We start from the raw sequence: 22,116 nt of genomic DNA, 5'->3' as shown, positions 1-22,116 counted from the left end.
AGGATTGATTTCACGGTTGAGTGAACAATCAGTTACCTCTCTCTAGTATTAGTACTCCATGCTTAAACATCAGCCAGGTCTTTCTGATTATGTTGGAAACACTCAGGTGTAAAAGTTTTTATTTAACCAGCCATGCCGCCTGAAATTATTAAGGCGTGTAGCGTTAAGCTGCAATACCTAACAACGTTTTGCTAATATGCTAGTTTACATTTTAAGAACTTTGCACAATTGCACTGCACTGTCCCTGATATGTTTCTAATTATCTAGAAACTTTTCTAGAGGTAGAAAAAGGATTATTCTACATTAGACCTGTTTTACCCTGTTTTAAATGCTTCGTAGTGTTTTGAACCTGATGATTTCCTTGAAACGTTATTTGTTATCATACGAGTATTATTAATGCCTTTTTAGGCATAATTTTTTTATAATTTTTTTTTGTCGTACGATTTGCTATTTCATCAAAATTTCAAATAATTCTCAATTGACATGTGGTGTTCGTGGCTAATTATCCGTTCCGAAGGTCTCTTTCTCACAACCCAAACATATAGGCCACTAAAGGTAAAAAATGGGGGCGATTCAAGGCCCAAAAATGTAAGTGTGTGATTCCTTTCATTTCCAAACATGAAGAAAATGTATTGCCCCCCCCAACCATATACTTTCCAGCTTTTACTATGCAAATACTAAAAGGTTTTCCTCTGTTTCAAGGATGTTTTTCAGCATAAAGGCCATTAACACTACAAAGTGCAAATCCATTATTTCAAGCAATGTACGAATTTCTTTAATGTGCTTAATGCAGTTGTTCTCAAACTTTTACCATGCCCTTTCAATTTTTTTGGATTAGCACGCTCTGAACAATAGAAATTTCATAAATTTTTATTTATCAAAAATGAAAAAGCATATACTATTACTATATAAAAATAACAGCATAAGAACTTTAGATTGGGGTGACCATTGGTAAAATACTCGCCCTAAGTTAACAGAAATGCATAATTTAACATTGTATTGATGGTTACTACCATAAAAACCAAGAGGTTTAATTTTCGATTAAATCTCTCTGGGTTTATTCAGGAATTTTGGATGTACATGACGCTTAAAGTTAAGTCAACATGCTCTCATATCTGATACTTTGATACAAATAATAGACGGAGGGTTCTCCTTTATTTGCCTCATGCTGAAGCCATGGATTTGATGGTGTTTGATAGCTTTGGAGAGATTTGCTCTTTATACTTATTCGATAGCTCAGAGGCAATGGCTCTTTTATAGTGGCTACCCATTTATGCAAACCACAGCTGTTCACCATTGCCCACTCTTTAATCCCTGTGTTTGTTTTTTTCCAGGAATATGATAAATCAAACTAACCAAGATGTTGAAACAAACTTAAGCTTAACACAAAAAACGGATCTATCTAAAAAATTTTTGTCCGCTTCAGGGCTCGGAAATTCAAATTTAATTAAAATTCTTCTAAATCAAGATTCATCCTTAATATATTGCAGGTTAGTAACTTTAAAACTATAGACAATCGGAACTGTTTCAAGTTATTTAATTTATTTTTGTTTGATTTAAATTGAAAGTGATAATGAAGGATACACAGCCTTGCACAAGGCTTCGTCTGAGGGACATGCAGATGTTGCTTGTACCTTGATATCAAATAAAGCAAATATAAATGCTCAAACTATTGATGAATGGACTCCACTGCATTGTGCATGTAAGGTAAGGAATAATACATTAGGACAGTAGGAAGATACCAGTTGTACAATTAAATCAAGTTGTGCTTTAAATGTTAAACACACTTGACTACCATATTTTACAAAAATAAACATGGGTTGATTTTAAATTGAGATTTACCCTTGCCAATCATGTAAGTGTCTACAAATCAGCACAAAATGTATGCCATCTTTTGAATTCTAAGCCTACCAATTTTGTTTTCTTATAATTAAGTGAATCTCCTTTTTTATTTTGGTGCATATACAGAGCTCTTGCCTGACTGGTCTCAACTGTTTAATGCAGTGCTTCTTAAACTTTTTTAGTTTTGTTCACCCCTAGCATCAGTGGCGTATCCAGGGGGGGGGGGGGGGGTTTGGGGGTTCGGACCTCCCCCCTTTTCGGAAGTGACATTAACGTTTATTGTTTGTTTTTGTCAGGGTTTACCTCACCGTCCGAAGCTGCGTGTTTTTTTCAGTGTAATTGGGTCACACAACACGTCTTGCTAATGCGAAACCAAAATCAAAGGCAAAACGCCTTTTTCGTTTCTTGTTTGGTCGACCGTAAACGCAGGATATTTTTTTGTCTTTCGCCTTTCGTTATTCGTTGGGGTTGGCTGATGAACAAGTGGGTGTTCGACAATTAATAACAGTCAATCAAGTGGTCGCTGTAATTAATCGGGCCCGCTGCCTCTTTAACAAACTATACACGAGTCCATTTTAAATACTTTTTGAGTATTTTAACTACGCAAGTGCAAAAAATTAAAAAATAAAAATAAAAAAAAAAATTTTCGAAAAATTCGAAAAAAAAATTTTAATGTTCTTTTTACGTCTGGTTTTTACGTTATGATGCTGTCTATTGAACTAGATTAGCGTTTCTCTACCGTTGTGCCGTGGAAGGCTGCCAAGTGCCTCGCGGCCAAACGGAAAACGTATTAAAAAATATTGGACATATATTATTCAACATTTCTTATATTTTTTATTTTCGGCAATGCAATAAAAACTTGCAAGAAATTTTAAACAATGCCATTTTACCCCCCCAAAAAAATCGCGCTTGCTTCGCTCGCCAGGTTTGTACTCAGTTAAAAAGGGTAAAAACACTGAACTAGATTAACTATTGAAGTGGCGTTTTTGCAGATGTTGCGCTAATGAAATAACACCGGGGAAAAGCGATCTTCGTTTAGTATTGCAGGTAGCGAAAGACGTGCTTTTAATTTAGTGTAGTCCCGTAAATGGATTTACCAAAATCGATCACATATATTTCACGGACTTGTTTTTGTTTTTCTCCTAAAGTTAACGATTGTACACTAAGCGGTTTCGCAGCTGGCGCTTGGCAGGAGTGTCAACGATGTACGTGTGACGTTGTGTTTTGCGTCTAAAAGTTTGCTTTTGCTGGACGTTAATTGGCTGTTTCTGATAATTTTTTTATTAATTATGACGTCATTACAATCGCTGTTTTATGACGTCACATCTGTCAATATTTTATGACGTCATTTACGTCAGACGAAAAAACGGGGAATTCCCGAATTTGAAAATTCGGGACCCCCCCTATTTGGATTTCTGGATACGCCCCTGCCTAGCATCTATCTCTAGACTTCAATCACCCTTGTCTCATGATATGATAAAACTATCTCGTCTAAAGATCAAAATCAGCTCAAACTAAGTTCTACCATTGTAAACCTACAATTTCTCGAGTCCAGGAATATAAAGCTAAAAAAGCACAAAACAAAGTCACCAAATTGTTGTACTTATACTAGGGCTACCATATTTTTAGCACCGAAAAAGAGGACATTTTTTGGCCTGCAAGTAAACGAAAATAGAATTGTTACGTTTGAGAAATACGTGCCATATCCACAACTTTTTTCAGCAGCAACACCCTTTGTAATTTTCCTATGACTTGCACCCCTACGAAAAAAAGAATTTTTAATTAAATATCACTGAGACAACTTAAAAAAATAGTGTAGTTTATTGTCGGTCGTGCGAAGCGCGAAAAAAATTGGATTTAATTGGTTGAATTGGCGCTGAACTGTAAAATCAGGAGGCTTTTCGCAAAACATTTCGTCCCCTGTTGCTGGCCTGTTATCTAATTATATAAAACTGGGTGGTCCAAACCCAAGCCCGGCATCATTGCTCGTGGCCCGCGAAGCACTGTTGAATTATTGCAATGCGTACCTTTGAGGGTTTATTCAAAGAAATCTAAGTGACCAACAAACAGTAAGCACAGGGGCGTAGCGTGGGGCGGTATTTATGAGTAGGGATGTTCAAAGTAGAATATCGAATCCTTGGATTCGAATCCAGATGGGAATCGAATCCAATTCTGCCGTTTATTTCGGGTAATTGGAACCGATATAATTTAATGTTTTACCGCCGACCGTCGTGCCTAAATGTACAAACGCGTGTGGTAAGTTGGCATGTCGCTGCGGCGACCAATTTACAGTGCTTGCTTTAATGTAACCTGGTAGTGCAGTGTCAGCGCTTTTTCGGGCGACCAACTACTTCGCGTCTGGCGATAACGTTCGTCTAATAATTAAGTGTCAATCAAGCGTTATTGGGCGAGCGGCTAACGTATAATGTCTGGTGCGTAGTTCGCAAATTTCCCTAAATGCGTTAAGTTGCGAAAGTGATATTACGTTGTAACACGTGCTGGCCATCGAGAAAATGCGCTATAGGGTTACTTAAGGTCAACTTTAGGCCAATATTCAGCGAGGTTATGCAGTTATGCCCAGCGTAAATTGTCAAGTATTTGTTATGTCAATAGTAACTTTGTATTATTTGCAGTACATTATTTGACTGCATAACAGATCAATTAGTCAAAAAAGAAGCATTAAGACCCAACAATGCTTTTAAAAACTGTACCGAATTGCTAAAGAGTTCTGTGTGCAGTGTTGCATTGTACTCACTATTGGCAAAAATATAAGTTTTGGCAACAACCTGAACAGTGGACATGTATTACAGCTTACACAACTGCTTTAAATGACAGTTGTTAAGAATGCAAAATATTTTTTATTATAATGTACACATGTTAGCAAATTGTTTGGGCGATTTATTGCTGTGAATGTGGGCCCTGTAGGGTAGAAAAAGATTAATCCATTCCCCAAACAAAATCAAGGTTAAATCGTCGCTGGAAAACCAAAAAGCTTTATGTCCATTTTTCCACTTTAAAATATAGCCAAAAATAAATTTACACAAAACATTTATGTTTATAACTATACTTGAATACATGCCATTGTATTTATATGTAACATATTAGTATACCATATTATGGTCATCAAAATACACACGAGCAAATTGTAGGGGGGAGCTCCCCCCCATTTATTTGAGCCCCTTTTGGACATAAGTCCATTCGGAATTCCATAAATTTTCATGGTTTGGACTAAAGTCTTTTTTCACCGCACCATCACTAACTGTTTTCTTTACTTCTGGCTGCAACAAACTAACATAAATACAAGACTTAGTTTTCACTTGACTGACTTTTGAAGTCTAGTTTAAAAAAATCAATTCTAAAAATGAAACTTAAACTCAGGAACCTAACTATAGGAACATTCTCAGCGCAAACAACCCGTACAACAACGAAACGAACAAATATATACAAATAAACAAAAAACTAGAGTCTATGTAAAATTCAACAGTATTCTGACACATCTTTCTTGAGTGGCAAGTTGATATAAAATTTATGACAGTGTGGTGGTATCAAACCCTTATCACACAACTTTTTCAAACAGTTAAATTTATCTTTTTTGATTCCAACCGTTGAGCTGTACAACTTTGGCAAAGCTTTTGATTGTGATGATCTCTTTTTGCAATGACGAACTTCATTAATCAAGGTTACTCTTTGAGAATTTTCATTACAATAGTAAGTATTCATATTTTGTCTCCTTCCTAACGTAATGTGATTCGACTGTCTTACATTTTTGTATATGCTTTATAACCTTTTCCTCGCGGTCTTTGGGCAGTGTATTGTGATTCCCTGTCTTACCACGCATATTCGGTTGTAGTGTGCCTGTTTCTGAAATCTTTTCCAGGGCATTTTTTATACGCTTTACATCAACATCAAGTGTGAGCAAGAAGAACTTCTGGCAATCAGTTATTTTTTCGTTGAACGATGGATTTTGGAGATGAAACTTTCTTGTAAAATCCCTGGTTCTCCTTGTTCCAGATTTGGTTTGATTACGTATTCTGGTTCTGGCCTTTTTAACAGATGACACATGCTGGACAATAAACAAACGCTGCAAATTAATATCGCAAAGTTTCCAAAAAATTTCATGAATGAGATTTCTGTCATCATCGGAAAACTTAGGGGACATTTCATTCGACAGTCACAATGTCCTTTTAGTTTACGTTCATCCCTCACTACAGTTTCACCATTTTTACCCTCCCTTTGATACGTTTCACCACTGTTGAGAAGCTTTTTGTTCTTATTTTTCATCCAATTTGATGTATTACGTTTTCTCTTCCTTAACATCAGCGCTGTTGGCTTTCTGGCCTCTGTCCCCATCACTGCAAGCTTGGAGCTTTTGTTTATTTTCTTGGATAATTCAAGACTCGAGAAGCCCCCACACAGTGCATGTCCTGATCAAACTCTGTCCATTTTAAACAATCAGATAGCACCTTTGTGATAAAAAATTTCCCCTCTTTGTCTGATATTTTTTTCCCATGAACCACTGAATCGGCAGCACATTCAAAGTACGTAACTTTGAATATGTTATTATTGTTCTGGCAGAGATAAACTTCCTCATTGTGGTGATATTGACCCTCATCTTCACTTGTTGCAATTGCACTCTGTGACGATTCATCAGGTTCAATATCAGCAGTACTTATTTCTTTTGCAGATGATGAAAAATACTCCTTGTCATCATCTGAACTATCTACTACCATTTCAGTTTCACTGGAAGCAGACATAACATCCTGAACTGTAGAATTTACCTGGTCTTGTTCAGAGGTTCCAGGATCCTCTAAAAGCAATATATCTGTTTCAATTGCTGTTTCGTTACCATCAACATCCCACTTAACCATCCACTTATCTCCTCTTTTTGAAATTACAGTGCCTAAAACTCTAATGTCCTTCCAATTCAATCCAAATTTTGAAAAAGACCACCAGTCCTCCTGCTTTGCATCTTTACAGTCAAACTGCCATGCCTCAGTCGATACTCTGGAACTTAACTTTATCCTCATATTCTACAATCTCCAACTAACTTTAATTTTTTTAGAAACAATATCCTTATCAATTTCTGGAAAGAAAAGGCATGTTAAATTTAAAATTACGCTCACATTAAAAGTTAAATCACTACTGATACACACCACACAACCACCTCAACACCCTTTCCATTCAAATTTAATAATGTAAAAATAAACAATCAGGAAACTTTATTTTATTCATAGGTATGCAGTATGCACTGCACATGCATACCAGCTTTATAATATAACCTGATAAAGTGATAAACAAGAAAAATATTTATCACTGTAGGTCTAAGCTATAGAAAACTGACAGTTTGAAAAAGCTTTAAGTCCGCGAATTTATTTTTTCTCAAAGACTTATGTCCATGAACTAGCGATAAGGCTCTACCGCCTTCCAAAAAACTTGAAAGGTGTTATTTGAAAAGACTTATGTCCGGACATAAATCCCTTTGGGTGCATCTTAATAAAGATGTTTTAGTGCCATAAAACAGCTTTATGTCCAAATATTACAAAACTACCTTAACCCAGTTTTATCAAAAATTGGACATAAGTCTCTTTGGTTTTCCAGTGACGAAATAATAAAAAATATACTAGGATTCGCTATTCTGGATTTGTTATTCTAGATTCGAAACCTGTTATTCTAGAATACCTTGGTATTCTACTTTGAACATCCCTATTTATGAGTCTTGACACCCCCCTTTGAAATCTCAGTAAACAATGTTCACAAAAATAAAACCGTAACTGCTGCGATGTTACATCGGAAACATTGCACCTGGCATTGAAAACACGTCGGCCGCCTAATCAGGTCGGTGCTTATCGCCGTTAATCACCGCTCGTTATCGTTGTTTCATTTGGCATTTCGCCTGTCACCGACCCAAGTAATCTGAAACAGGCCTTTTAACGCATATGTATTTTATTGGTAAAACGAACAGGCGTGTAAACTATATTTGCGTGCAATAATTGCCTGTACGCCATTAAATTTTCCGGACATATTGGCGGCGCTGTCGTAACCTTGACCACGCAAATTGTCTGAATTTAAATTCCACCTGTTCAAGCTGTCTAAAATTAGGTTACTCAGTGCGTCCCCCGTCAAATCTTCTGCTTGCATGAACCCCAGGAAGTCTTTGTGTATCTCTCCCCCATCATCAACATATCGAACATATAGCGAAAGTTGCTCGATGTCAGAAACATCGCTAGTTTCGTCGGCTAAAATGCTAAATTAAACTGACTTCTTGACTCGTGCAATTAGTTTTTGACGAATGACATCGCCGACAACATCAATAATTTCATTCTGGATTTGTGGACTGTAATACATGGCAGCCCGATTGGATTGAGCAAAATAATCTGTGACTGAAGTGTCCCCGGCCGAAGTTCGAAATCTTAAAAGTGCGCGAAAATTGCCTTCGTTTTCTGCAGTTCGAAAGTTTGCAGGAGCAGTTAGCTGACCAGAATCGCGATGCCCGCGAAGGGGAATGTCGCAGAATATTATACTCTCTACCACAGAGACAAAAAAGTTATTTTTTAGAGGTAGCAATCGTTGTTGATCTCTATCCATTTGTTCCAAAAACGTCTCCCCTCTCTAAGACCTGAAGAAATGACTCCGCTTTTACGGTTGCTGTTTTATGATATTCGATTGACGCTTGAACATTCAACAACGTAGTCCCTTTTACATATTTTGCCGCACTCCGTAGTGGAGTTTTGACGAGCTGCTTTAGGGATGACCCTCCTGCCTTTTCCGGTGCAAACAGAACGCAATGTTTGCAAAATGCACCTTGCACTACATCGCTGTAAACAAGCCAAGGATGCGCTTTAAGCCATGATGCATGAAAGGATACATAACAGATTTTGTTGTTTTTCATTCTTTCTAGTCTATGGAATAGGTAAGTTTTGGCTGGCATCCACGGATTTAACAAAAGTTTCCGCTTTATCTCCCTCGAAATATTAGCTCCAACAAAATTTCCAATGTCATTTGGAGACCCGGTTTCAGACGATTGTTGTTGAGGTGACACTATACTCGCTGATTCGATTGTGTTTATCTTTTTCATGGCTCCTTTCTGGCAATTCTAATCGACCACTGACACTCCTTGTGTCAAAATACGATGTGATTTTTCTTACTTTTTGCTTCTTTCTTTCTGGAGAAGTCATATTTTTGGATAAAACCCGTACTTTCACTGACAAACTTTCAAAAACACTGTCCATTAGAACAATATTGTTATCGCTTTACTAACATTTAACTCCTTTCGAATCCACGCTGTGTAATCGTTTTATTTTTTATCAATGACCTATATACTTCTGCCTCCCTTCACGATGTATCGTCTAAATAACATTTTCCGCTGAGGAGATATATTATTAAAACGTTGTCGAACTATAGCTTCCTGCTTATCTGATAATAAATGGCCATCTTACTTGTTTGTTTTCTTTTTGTACAGTTTCAGCTGAATAATTCACTAAATATACAGAGTTTAAAAAGGGCGATTTTGAAGCAACTTTCCAGTCAATCGGCGAAACTAAACTACAAATATCACCAGATTTGTTGATAAGCAGCGTTAATTTTGCTGACAACGAAGTGCAACAGTTTGTGATTGACACGTCACAGAGCCTGTTCTGACACCACAATCTAATAGTTTTCGCGCACAATTGAAATCACGTGCCAATCGGTCGTGAATGAGTCAACGGAGTGTTGTACTTTTCTAACGTCAAATAGACAAATTTAAAGAGCCGTAAGCTCCTCATAATCGCCGTTTTTAGCGTCTAGAATACACGAAACGTAAAATTTTACGGGCTCCGCCCGTACCCGCTAAGGGTGTTCATACGACGCACGTGTTCGCTTTTGCTGGACGTTAAGAGTTTCTGCTTATTTTTTATGACGTCATTATTCATTACAGTCAGACGGAAAATAGGGGAATTCCCTAAGTTCAAATTGTGGGACACCCCCCTTTGAAATGGTCACGCTATGCGCCTGAGTAAGCATACTGCAATTGTTAGGTTATGATCACATTTTTCCTGTTATACCTTAAATAAAACAGTTTCCTATCGCTTACCAAATTCGGATCCAGGGGCTGACAAGAACGCCTATTTTTGGTAAGTGTTAGACCGGTTTGAGATAAGTTGCAGAACGTCGTAAATGGAACTTTCTGAAATGCTGTTCTGCGAACTTATACGTTATATTTGCGTTTTAAAGTGTACGATAAAATATATTGCGCTGCCAGAAAGCATTGTTTTACAGGTGTGACGTTACGGCGTCTTCCAAGATGCAATTTCAGCCAAATCGATCTGGTTAATAAAACCTTTTTGCGCGAAACGATAACGTCTTTGTAATTTAGAGATTGTGTACTATGCCAGACCTCTCTTAAAATTTAAGTAAGATACGCACATGGTTTCCGCGAACATTCTACGTTGATAAAATGCAGTCTTCTAAATTAAAAATTTTGTCAAGTCACAAATTTTTCGCGCTTCGCGTTCACCATTTTCCCCAGTCTCGTAACATTCGATTTTATTTCCGCACAAGTTTAACGATATAAGCAAGTTTCTGGAGCTTATGTCTTTCGATGTCACTTTGTGACGTCATCTTTAAACACGCATGCAGCCTACTTTATGTGGCCCGCAAGGAATATGCGATAAATATTGTGGCCCGCGATGCAGTCAACCTTGGACCACCCTGATATAAGATATGAATAAAAAATAGTTCGAACGGTGGATGACTTTTATCATTTATCTATAAGTTAGAAAAATGATAATTAAATAGGGCCGTTATACCTTCGCTGATATCAAAACATGGAATGGCACTCAAAGAGACTTTGTGCTCAACAAAGTAAACAAAATTAGATAACAGAAGATTCGCAAATTATTTTTTGGTAGTTTTAATGTTAAAGTTGGCAAAAACGTTTGTACAGCGCTGTAGGAGTGGTGTACAACCAAAACGAAAACGATACCATTAGAATCATAGCAAAAAAATTAAATATTAACTTAGAGCTCGCCTCCCCCCCTACAAATTGCTTGGAGACCCCCTAGAAACCCTTTTTAAACCAGCAATTCAGCATCTTTCATGGCTTAAGTATTTTTGGAAATAAATACAACCTCTCGCCAAGTATAAGCAACTAACTCGAAATGCGAAAATAGAGGACATTTGGGCTTTTTAAGCGTCCTCGGAGGACCATTCAGTTTTCTTAAGAAAAGGGGACAAATCCTTCTAAAATAGACGACATATGGTAGGCCTAACTCATACACTGCGTGCAAGCCAACTTAACTATTACAATAAGCAAAAAAACACCAAAAAACAACAGGTTTTAGTTGATTTACTTCAGAAAGTTGTTTACTATTGACTATAGGATGCTCCTGAACTTTCGTTCACCCTTATTCACCCCTTTTGGTTGGTTCACCCATGCAAACATTTTATTCACCCTGGGTTGAACCATTCACCACTTTAAGAAACACTGGTTTAATGTACTATTAAATAGAGATAGACCGATATATCGGTTTACCAATAATATCGGCCGATATTTGGCTTCTACCAGTATATCGGTATCATTAAATGTAGGCTGATACTTTTGCCGATATTTTAGTACAAAAATATGATATAATTTTTCCTGTACAACAAATAACTTATCAATTTTTTGTCAAAAACATTTTGGTTGTTAACATCACGCCAAGTTAATATGCAAAATAATTGTTTAATAATTAATAAAGGTATATAAATTAAAACATTATTAGGAATTTATTTTCAATTAATTCAAGTTTTGAACATTTCCCAGGTATATAAAAAAAAACGGTATCGGGTATCGGTATCGGTCCAAAAACTGGATATCGGTCGATCTCTACTATTAAATGTGTCGTCCACTTGCAATAGCGAGTGCTGATTGACATCCACTCGCCAGACTGGTGAATGCTTTTAAACAGAACAAAAATCACCTTTAATCAAAATTGTTTCATGTTTTTTGGTCATTTATTAAGTTATGTTATTGATGTAGCAAGCCCAGAGAATTTAATTTTATTAACAGGTCATTCCATGCTTAATTTTAAGTTCCGGAACCCATGTTTTCAGATTTTCTTCATACTTGAGAAAATTGAAGATCTTATCAAAAAATTATATTGCAAAAAATTTGAACGTTCTGTGATGAGCAGTTTCAAAGATATGATGTTTTAAAATATTTGACTACTAGGTGTTTTTTTGGTTCTGCTTGAGTGCTTGTGGAGGCTTTATTTTACAGCGTAAGCCTGTTATGAAATGCTATTAGCATTTGGAATTTCTAAAGTGGTTCTTGGTATCTTTCGATTAGTAATTGGTTATATTTCAAATTTAAGCACCTTGTGATACAATAGAAAGTGATAAATTTTAAAATGTATTAACACGCTGCCTTTTGCAACTTCGCATACAACTATTGTACAAACAACACATTGGCTGAAATAAGTTATGAGAAAAGGTATGAAACTTTGCATGTATATATTTTGTTAACTATGTTTGATGATGATGTATGGGTCTAATTTGAGCTTTCGAAATTAAACGGTATGTCATTAAATGAAATATATATAGCAATATCATGTTGATGCCAATAAAATAAATGAGATGGACAAAATGGCCGCATAAGTAGTGATCCTAATAAAATCAGAATACCTCTTGTCACAAAAGTAAGCTTTTATTCAGATTTATGTGCCAAGCAATATAACGATTTATAAAACTTCATGGATCTATCCATCTATGCAGTCACTCAATGGACTTTGATAACAAAGCTGAATGTATCTTCTTAGCTACAAGTATCTCCTTATGATGGGGGAAGGTGGCACTGGTAAACATTTATTCAAAATAAAAAGCCGTTAAAGCTCACTTTCCGATCAAATACTGGATGTTACAGTGTTTTTTTATTACTGTAAAAATAACCTTGATGCAATTAGCCTGAATAAATCAAAATACTTAAGCAACAAGAAAGGCGTTAGCAAATAGGTTTAAGCATGAAAATACTATTCCTAAAACAAGACTATTCCTAAAAAATCCTATCATAACTATCATAGGTGCCAAGCTTTCAAAATCCCAGGGCGTTTTCTGAACCAGTCCTTAAAAAGACGCAAAGCGAACTCATGCTTTGAAACAGCTTAGTGTGCAATCGTTAACTTCAGGCGAAAAACTAAACCAAGACGGTGAATATGTATGGTTGGTTAGAATCATGTTTTGACTATCAACACACAGTTTCCCAAGTTTCATGTATGAGCCCACACTGAATTTCAAGCACGTATTTTGCCACCTGCAAAACGAAGATCGTTTTTCCGGGTTTTATTCTGCCACGATTTGCGCAACATGTACGACGAGCAGTGTGCCAAGACAGCTAATAAAAGCTGCGGTTGGAGGAAAATAAGTTGTGTCAATTACACACTAAACACGTGGTCTTTTGATATTAAAATAGTTTTGCGGTAACTATCATTACATAAAAAAGGCGACTTTAAACAGTCACAGTTAGACCACCTTATCAAGACAATCTGCGTTGGTTTAAAAACACCTTATCAAGACAATCTGCGTTGGTTTAAAAAATTCCGTTGTTACACCAACATCGAATACTAGCGCAGATAGTTAACAGCGGGAAACAGTACCCTAACTCAAGGTTATTAGAAAGAAAAAAGGAAGAAGGCTTATCTTAGGGTTGTCAATCGTCGAATACATTTTTGCTGATCAACGAACCTGGACGAATAACGAAAGGCGAAAGGCGAAAGGCGAAAGAGAAAAAACATCCTGCGTTTACGGTCGACCACACAAGACACAAAAAACAGCGTTTTGCGTTTGATTTTGGTTTCGCATTAGCTAAAGACGTGTAACCCAATTACATTAAAAACATTTCCGCTTTAGACAGTGAGTTAAACCTTGACAAAAACGAACAACAAACGATAATATCACTTGCGAAAAGCGGGGTTGCCAAACTCCCAGCCCGGCCCTCAATGCGCCACCGCTCATCACCAACAAAACGTAGCAGGTCTCGCTAAACAATTTTGCGATGCGGTATATTAAGTTTAAAACAACCGTTATGTCTCCTGTAATTTCGTCGGAATTAATTGTACTTAAAGCTAATGCGTGCTTTGTCCTGTATTAAAATGAGCTTTGTCCTGTATTAAAATGATGTAGGACGAAGTCTAGTGCCAATCTACTTTGAGCAGTGTTCTTAACTTAACATCAGCCATAGCATACGCGTAGAATATGCTAGCGAAGCGAGGGCAAATTTTTTTAAAGTTAAAGAGACTTGTGCGAGAGGAACCAGTGTTATTAAACGAGGATTTTTATATGTGTTTGGCGTTTATAAGCTTATGTTCGGAATATTCTATTTATTTATCGATTTGAGTGACCAAAGGTCTCAGCATATTAAACAGTAGGAATTGTGACGGTAGATGAAGCACCGAGTTATACGGCGTTAAAAAGTTAGGAAATAGGTTAACACTTGTCTATTTCAGCCTCGGTAATTGGCTTGACGCATCTTTATCACAGAAAATTTTTCAATAAACACAAATTTGTCATGAGCTTAAGCATGATCTACGTTAACGCGACCTGGTATTTCGTATTTTCAGCGCCACTTCGGTTTATTAAGAGGTGCAAATGAACACTTTCCCCATGTAATTCAGGAAAGTCGCGCATACTGTTAGCGAACCCCGATTGTGCTACTTGCGGTGTTCATTGCACTAGCTGTAATATAGTGCTCACAGAAGTGAAGTTGCATACTAATTGCACGGCCAATTCCAGGGCGTTAAAAAACGCTCTGCACACACACGTTCGGCGCCTATGCTAACTATATCCTTTTGGTATCAGACAAAACAAAATGACAATACATAATTTCAGACTCCAGCTATAGTGTCACTTTTAAATTTAACAGAAAATCTAAAAACCATCTGTCGAAAAACAGTTAATATATTTGCTTTGAGGGTCTTGCGTTTGATGCCTTAGACTTAGACATTCATAAAACAATTATTTATTTGATTTTTTTACTTTCAAAATTAATAAAAAATGTTTGCTCAATAGAACTAAATCTGTCCCCCATTTAAATTTCCCAACAAGATAAACCAACACATCAGTCATCTATTAGTTCCAGTTTTTAATAGAGTAATATATTTTGCCAATCCGGTGTCATCAGTCTCTGAAAAAACAAATACAAAATAATGCAAACATGTAAACTAGGTGGTAGAACTTAAAAGTCATGGGAAAATAATAGTAGAACCAAGAGCAACGAACTACGCGACTAGGCATAAAATCTAAGATAAAAGTGATAGGTAGGCCTATAGGAAACTGGTCCATCCTACTGCCCAAGTCTTGGGAAAAACAACAACCCGCTGTGTTTGGTAAAGCGAAAATGAAAAAGGAAACAAAGGGATGGCAAGAGGTGGCAACAAAGAAGATGAGGCAAATGGTAGAGGCCCATGTAGCTAAAGATAAAACAATGTAAAAATTAAAAAGTAAAAACAGAGAAGACACATAATTATTTGATACCGGGTAAAACCATTTTTGGGATATTAATACTGGCATGAACTTTATTGTGCCATTTATCTTCTGCTATATCTAAAAGATAATAGGTAGGTTAGGCAACAAACTGCACATAAAAACAATCGGGAAGCAATGGTTTGTTAGACAAATAACTTTTGTGAGACATAACATAATGTTGTTGCAAAGCAGCCTTGTCCGAGTTGCCGAGATGAACCAATTTATTTTTTAGTTGTGTAATAAAACCAATTCATATATTATTTAAAGACTTTAACTTGGTAGTTTTTACAACATAGAATATTAATTATAAAGTTGTCATATTTATGCAAAATTAGGGCAATTTTTATCATCATCGTAAACTAAAAAAATAGTAATCGCAAACAAAAATATATTATGTAGGTTATAGAATATTACATTTAGTATCATACCAAATCATTTAAATATAGATGAAAAATCCAAACGAGCAACCATGTACTCCAGTCTAATTTATGCAAGCATCTTCTTGCCCATATCCTTTGTGTATTAGCTTCCATATGATAATATTTGCTACAATCATTTTGATGACATACTGTGTAAATTGAAACCTCAGAAGCATAGGGATGGCAAACTTTTTCATCGCGCGGGTCACAAACAGACCTTAATCCTTACAAAATGCACAAGTGGGTTATATACTTAATTATATGCTAACTTTTTGTGAAACTTTGCTGCTGCATTGTTTTAAGTGTTCTTGTCTGGTTTGGTAATTTTTTTGGACAATTTCGAAATATGGATTCAATCGAATATTAAGAACTAGAGATAGACAGATATATCGGTTTACCGATAATAGTGGCCGATATTTGGCTTTTATACATATATCGGTATCGGTAAATGTAGGCCGATACTTTGGCCGATATTGCAGTACGAAAATATGATATTTTTTTTCTGTACAGCAAACAACTTACTCATTTTTTGATAAAAAAATTGGGTTTTAGCATCACGCCAAGTTAATATGCAACATATTAGTTTAATAATTAAGAACCTAAATAATGAACTTTACAAATACTGCAGCTTTTTTATGGGTTTACAGGAGTTCAACAGAAAGCTTTTCAGCATGGTTTAACCAGGGATTTCGGAATTTGTAGTCTGCAAGATTTTAATTTCCCTAGGATCGCCACCCTTAACATTTTACAGCGATGAACAATTAGTTATCTGATTTTCTGCACGCATTTGTTAAAGTGCAGTTAATGTAGCCCTACTTGTCACCCCTAAAACACTTTTAAACGACCCACAGATTTGGTAGCCCTGATTTAAATAATATATAGTGCTATCTAACAAAGAATTGTTTTTTACATTATTTCGGTATTTCTAGAGAGACAAGTGGGTCAATAAAAATATGTTGTGGGTCACTTTGTGACCCGTGTGTCAGTGGTTCACCATCCCTCACCTACACACTATCATCAAACATAGTTAACAAAGTAGCTGCTAAGTTTTCTACTTTGTCTTAAGTATTTAATTTTCTTGGACCCTATTCAATATGTTGAACACAAATATTTCAGCCAATGTGTTATTGTATGTCTCTACGTTAGTTGTATGTGAAGTAGCAAAATGCGGCTTATTGATACATTTTAAAGTTTATCACTTTTTATTGTATAAAGAGGTGCTCAAATTTAAAACTTAATACCCAAATATATACTAACTCAAAAATACCAAGAAGCACTTTAGGCCAAAATACTATGTTGCCTAAAGATTATTTTGTCAACATAAAAATTAAAAATAAAATGGACAGGGCTTCGGAAAAATCTTTGGAAGTCAGAAAATTTCTAATGCAATTTACATAATAGAAGAAATAGCCATATATATAATGTTTTAATCATCATTTGTGAACACAGTGTTAAGGCTTCCTAAGGTAATTATTGGAAACAACTAATACCTTAGCCAAACCAGAGTGAGTTCTTAAAATCCGGGCATTAAATTACCTTGATACTAAGAGTTTATACTACAGACCGCACGAATAACCTTAATCAACCAAATGTATTAAATGGGAAAGTTATTATAACACCACACCAACGCTCATAGTATTTTAACGAAAGTTAAAAGTTACTTACAGACGATAACATCACACAAACGTGCTGACCGCTAACCACAAAAAGCCCGATTCTAGAAACCTACTGAATTAGATGTCAGAGCGTTGGCTTATATATACGTTCTAAACTAATCGTTACGCAACGCCCGGAGGCCGATCAGGGCGTCGCCAGAAAATCAATTATTCAAGAAAAACAAGATAATAATGATGATATTACAAAGTGGTTTAGAAAGACAGATTAGAACTCGGACAACTGGCACGAAGCCAATTATCGCCGGGAGCAAGAAATAGCGATTATCGCTAAGCGAGATTGACAGGTTTATAGAGGTCAGAAGATAATAAATCAACAGGTCAAATTGAAAGAATAACTGCTGCGACCAGATTAGAAGTACCAAACGCAAATTACAGGTAAAGCCGAAATTAAACAGTACGCAATGAAATTCATTTCAAAATGTGGGTTTTAAGCACAATGATAAGAATATTTATTGCAATTAAACAAACGACAAACAGTACTTACAGGTACTTACGATACATACAATAAATTACCTCCGTGTACGGTACGTAGCGATCTGACCCCAGCTAAGTGAACAGTGGAACTGCTAAATTAACGATTTACAACATTTCTTATATAGCCTACATCGGACAGATGTGAGTAATTACTAATTCGTTAGAAAACGCGACACAAAACACGACTTAGGAAATCAGCCATACGACCAACAAAATTACAATACGCGACGGGAAATTAAAGTGACAGCATGAGCGATTCAGCCGGCAGGCTGTTCATAGAATGGACAGAGTTGACGGGGTCATAGAGTTCCAAAGAATCCACTACAAAAACGACAAGCTTGAAAAACCTTAAAACCTATTTTAAAGTAATAGCGCAAATTAATATTTAAAGTTAAATATCGCAGTCGGATATTAGACAAACAGAAACGTTGCACACAGCACCCTCATACATGGGGAATAGCTTTTTCTTTTTTTTACCGGCTTATGCTGCAAAATAAAGCCTCTACAGAGATAAACTCAAGCGAAACCAAAAATCGACCCATCTCCACCTAGTCAAACATTTCATACTTGCACATCTTTGAAACATCTCTAATCACAGAACGCTCAATTTTTTACAATCCTAATTTTTCTTTAAGATCTTTAACTGTTCAAAATATGAATAAAATCTAAGAACATGAACAAAGTTTGAAAAACTTTAATTACAATTTTGTTTGGTTGCTGACCGTAAACTTTTATTTATTTGTGTATCCCTTCATACTTTACAAATTTTCCTGTGGGCCAGACAAGCATTTTGTAAAATGCTCAAAATATTTTTCTATTTAATGATTGACTAAATAAATTATGGTTGATCAAACCCACATGTACCTGTCACAAAACTCCTCTATTAAAGTTTTACTTTTTTATCCTATGGAACACAAACAAACGTAGCACTATTTTACAAATTTAAAGGCTGTGTGTAATTCTTATTATCACACTCCACAAAAAAATAAGTGGCAAATATAACAGTACATGTGACAAAAAACGGCAAAATATAGCTCAACTGCTCCACTTACAACCCTCTTAATTACTAATTAAACTGCTAAAAAATGATCGTGTATGTTTTCTGGCCGCACATTAAATACACTTTTACTGATTATAGTAAAACTAGATCCTCCCTTCTGAAAAAAGTAAAACTGCACAAATTTCTACTGATGAAATATTGCAACACAACTTCCTCGACCAACTAGCTGTTTATTGTTTAATTAATCAAATATTTAAAACATTTTTAAATATGCAAGGCAAGATTTTATTTATTTGGAATACCTTTTCAACTTTATTCCATTATTTTTTTCTTGCTTTAGTGGAATAATATTGGAGTAGCTGAAATTCTTCTCAAAGCTGGTTCAAACATAAATGCAATTTCTAAAGGAAATGTTACGCCCCTTCATGCAGCAGCAAGTTTGTATATAAACTTTGTGAATTTAACTTGCTTTTTAAAAAAAGATGAATAGAAAAAAAAAATTAATTACACCTAAAATTGGCTAATGTTTCAAAGAAAAGTCTATAATATTCAGTTTAATACAAATTGATAAGCACACCAGCAACATGGGGAAACATAAAAAACTGATGCAAAAGTGTGTTTAAATTTTTAGCATATTTGTTTTGGTGGTGTATGTGCACCAAGTTATTTTTATAATTTGTGGTGGTTTGTACAGTCAGTTGGACAATACCACATGTAGAAGTAAGATTGAAATAAACAAAATGAACCGCTAATTTATATATAAAAGATGCTTTTTCATGATTTTAAAGGGGCCAATGGCTTTTCTTCATAGGTAGTTATTATAGAAAAAACAGCTGTGTATTGTTTGTAAAATATTGTGTTTATTGAACCGGTAGTTTATTAGCATAGAATTTGCTGGGCATCTGAGTTGTTTAATAGTATTTCTCAAGAGAGATTTTGCCCTGTTAAATCACATAACAAAACCCCACTAATGAATAATGTTTCATAAAGACGGAATAAAGTAGTCTCAAGTATGCTAGGTAATAATTGGTTTTACAATGCACTTTAAAAAAAAAATTTGACTTTTGGAAAAAACATAGATTTTTTTAAAGATTTCTTAAAACACAAATTAGTAGACATTTCAAGATTGCCAACCCTGTGTTACAGAATATTTTTGTAAGCTTTTCATAACAAAATTCTGATTCATCAAATGTCCAGGGGCATAACCAAGGGTATTTGCCTGCAAACAGTGATCTATATTGCTAGTGTTTTTTAGGTTTGCAATTATCAAGGATGTCTAAAATTGTTATTTTTTAAGCACTTAAAGCCTAATGTTTCCATTTGGCTTTTGAATGTGATGATCTGAAATGAGAAGTTATGCTTTTTGCAGTGTTGTAGTTATTATATTATATTTTGTTAAGTTTCTCACCATGAAACAGCTCATGTTGAACTTTTTGGTCGCTGTTGTTCTTACAACCTTGCCTGAGTCATTGAAGTATCAGCCTGGCACCAAATGTGTATACTGTTATACATTAGACGTTTTTGTAATATATACTGTTTTAACTTTATAAAATAACATTGTTTTATAGGTGAAAAATATACACGTGAGGTTCTTATTCTATTGCTGAGCAGTCCAGCACTGATGCCTGAACTAAAAAACAACGCTGGCGACACTGGACATGACATTGCCGTTCGCTACAACAGAAACTCTAACTTGTTTCGAATTCAGTTGTCACAGCTAAACATTTTTAGCAAATAAATTGTATGTAAATTAACACTTTAATATATTCACATAACAAAGGTACTATGAAATAAAAACTATTCGGTAGAACATGGTAATTTACTAAATACGGAATAAACACAAAAATGCAGTTAATAACCTATAAACACAAATATAGTATATATATATGTATATATATAACAATGTAGACATGTTGTAAATTGAGAAATTTATTACGAAAAAAGCCAAACTACTAAAATTAGTAGTAATTAGACAATTTTGTAAACTGTCGGTTTACAGAAGTAGCGCCCTGTGAACTAATATATTGCTTACTTCTTTGCTAACTGAGTAAGCAAAATCATAAAAAGTGTTCTGTTTTTGGTTTTGGTGGGTATTGAATAAATCCCATTCGCCTAGCTAACTTCAGTGAACCTGTGGTAGGGCTACCATATTTTCAGCACCGAAAAAGAGGACCTTTTAAATGGCAAGTAAAACGAAAGTAGAATTGTTGCGCTTGAGTTTGATGATGTTTTTACATTTCCTTGGTAGTTGCAGGCTAAAGTTACACAAACAGATACAAAAACAACAAATCAGATTTATTTTTCAGATTCAGCCCATGAATATTTTGCGGTTTCCTTAACTTTTGCCAATAAGGAATGATCATATTTAACTATATCGTGAAATTGTTTACACGAAATATCATTGAAATTATATACAATTCCGTCAAGATGCTCGGAACTGATCCAACTAATAGGCCGTCTCTTTCTTTGCACCATTGTGACTGCAAAATGCGTTCAACATTAGCATTATGGGCCATAATGCTAAAGTAAAATTGCGTGATTTTTAACATTTTTTTTCTGGCGCAATGTTTGCAATGACAATCAAAAAGGTAGGGCTAGCAGGGCAATTTGTTGGAAAAACGTTTTTAAACCAGCAATTCAGCATGTTTCATGGTTACGTTAATTTATTATAAATAAATAGAACGTCTCGCCTAAAAGTCTTGTTGAAAGTATAAGTAACCAACTCGAACTGCGAAAAAAGGGGACATTTGGGCATTTTTGAGCCTTTTCGGAGGACCATTTACTTTTCTTGAGAAAAGTGAACAAATCCTCCTAAAAGAGGACATATGGTAGGGCTACTCTAGGGGGTTGTCTTCATGTTCACTTTTGAAGTGCTTAGTGTTTTAAAATTATTATTGGCTTCTATGTTTCGTAAAATGTTGGTGATTTACCATAAAGAGGTGATTTTAAAATTTTATGGGCTTAATTTAGACCCGTGGTTCCTAACCCTAAGGTTCCGTATGAAGGTTCTAGGCTAGGCCATCTAGGGGGTTTGCGAGTGCACTGAAAACTGTGCGATTACCAAATTCTGAGGAAAAAAAGTCCTGTGATTGACGTAAAATTTGCACTTAGCGTAGGCTAGTAAGAATGACCTCGTATAGAAACTAACGCTTACAAGTACAAAACATTAAATTGTTATAATAATAACACATGATATGACGTCACTACTTGCAGTTATTTAATTAAAACA

At 35.4% G+C, this 22,116-nt stretch overlaps 1 protein-coding gene across 1 annotated transcript; it reads left to right on the top strand.

Moving 5' to 3' along the window:
- The first annotated feature begins 562 nt into the window (after positions 1–562).
- LOC146148641 (ankyrin repeat domain-containing protein 49-like) lies at positions 563–21,600 on the top strand. The gene is made up of 5 exons (XM_083388084.1): positions 563–588; positions 1,335–1,490; positions 1,569–1,707; positions 19,228–19,324; positions 20,456–21,600. The coding sequence occupies exons 1-5, from the start codon at positions 563–565 to the stop codon at positions 20,623–20,625; spliced, it is 588 nt and encodes a 195-aa protein (XP_083244210.1). The 3' UTR covers positions 20,626–21,600.
- The last annotated feature ends 516 nt before the right edge of the window (positions 21,601–22,116 follow it).

The sequence above is a fragment of the Ascidiella aspersa genome, chromosome 4 (genome assembly GCF_963924565.1).
Source record: "Ascidiella aspersa chromosome 4, kaAscAspe10.2, whole genome shotgun sequence".
NCBI classification, from domain to species: domain Eukaryota; kingdom Metazoa; phylum Chordata; class Ascidiacea; order Phlebobranchia; family Ascidiidae; genus Ascidiella; species Ascidiella aspersa.
The sequence above is the reverse complement of the archived record's forward strand: the minus strand, read 5'-3'. Positions and strand labels throughout refer to the sequence as shown.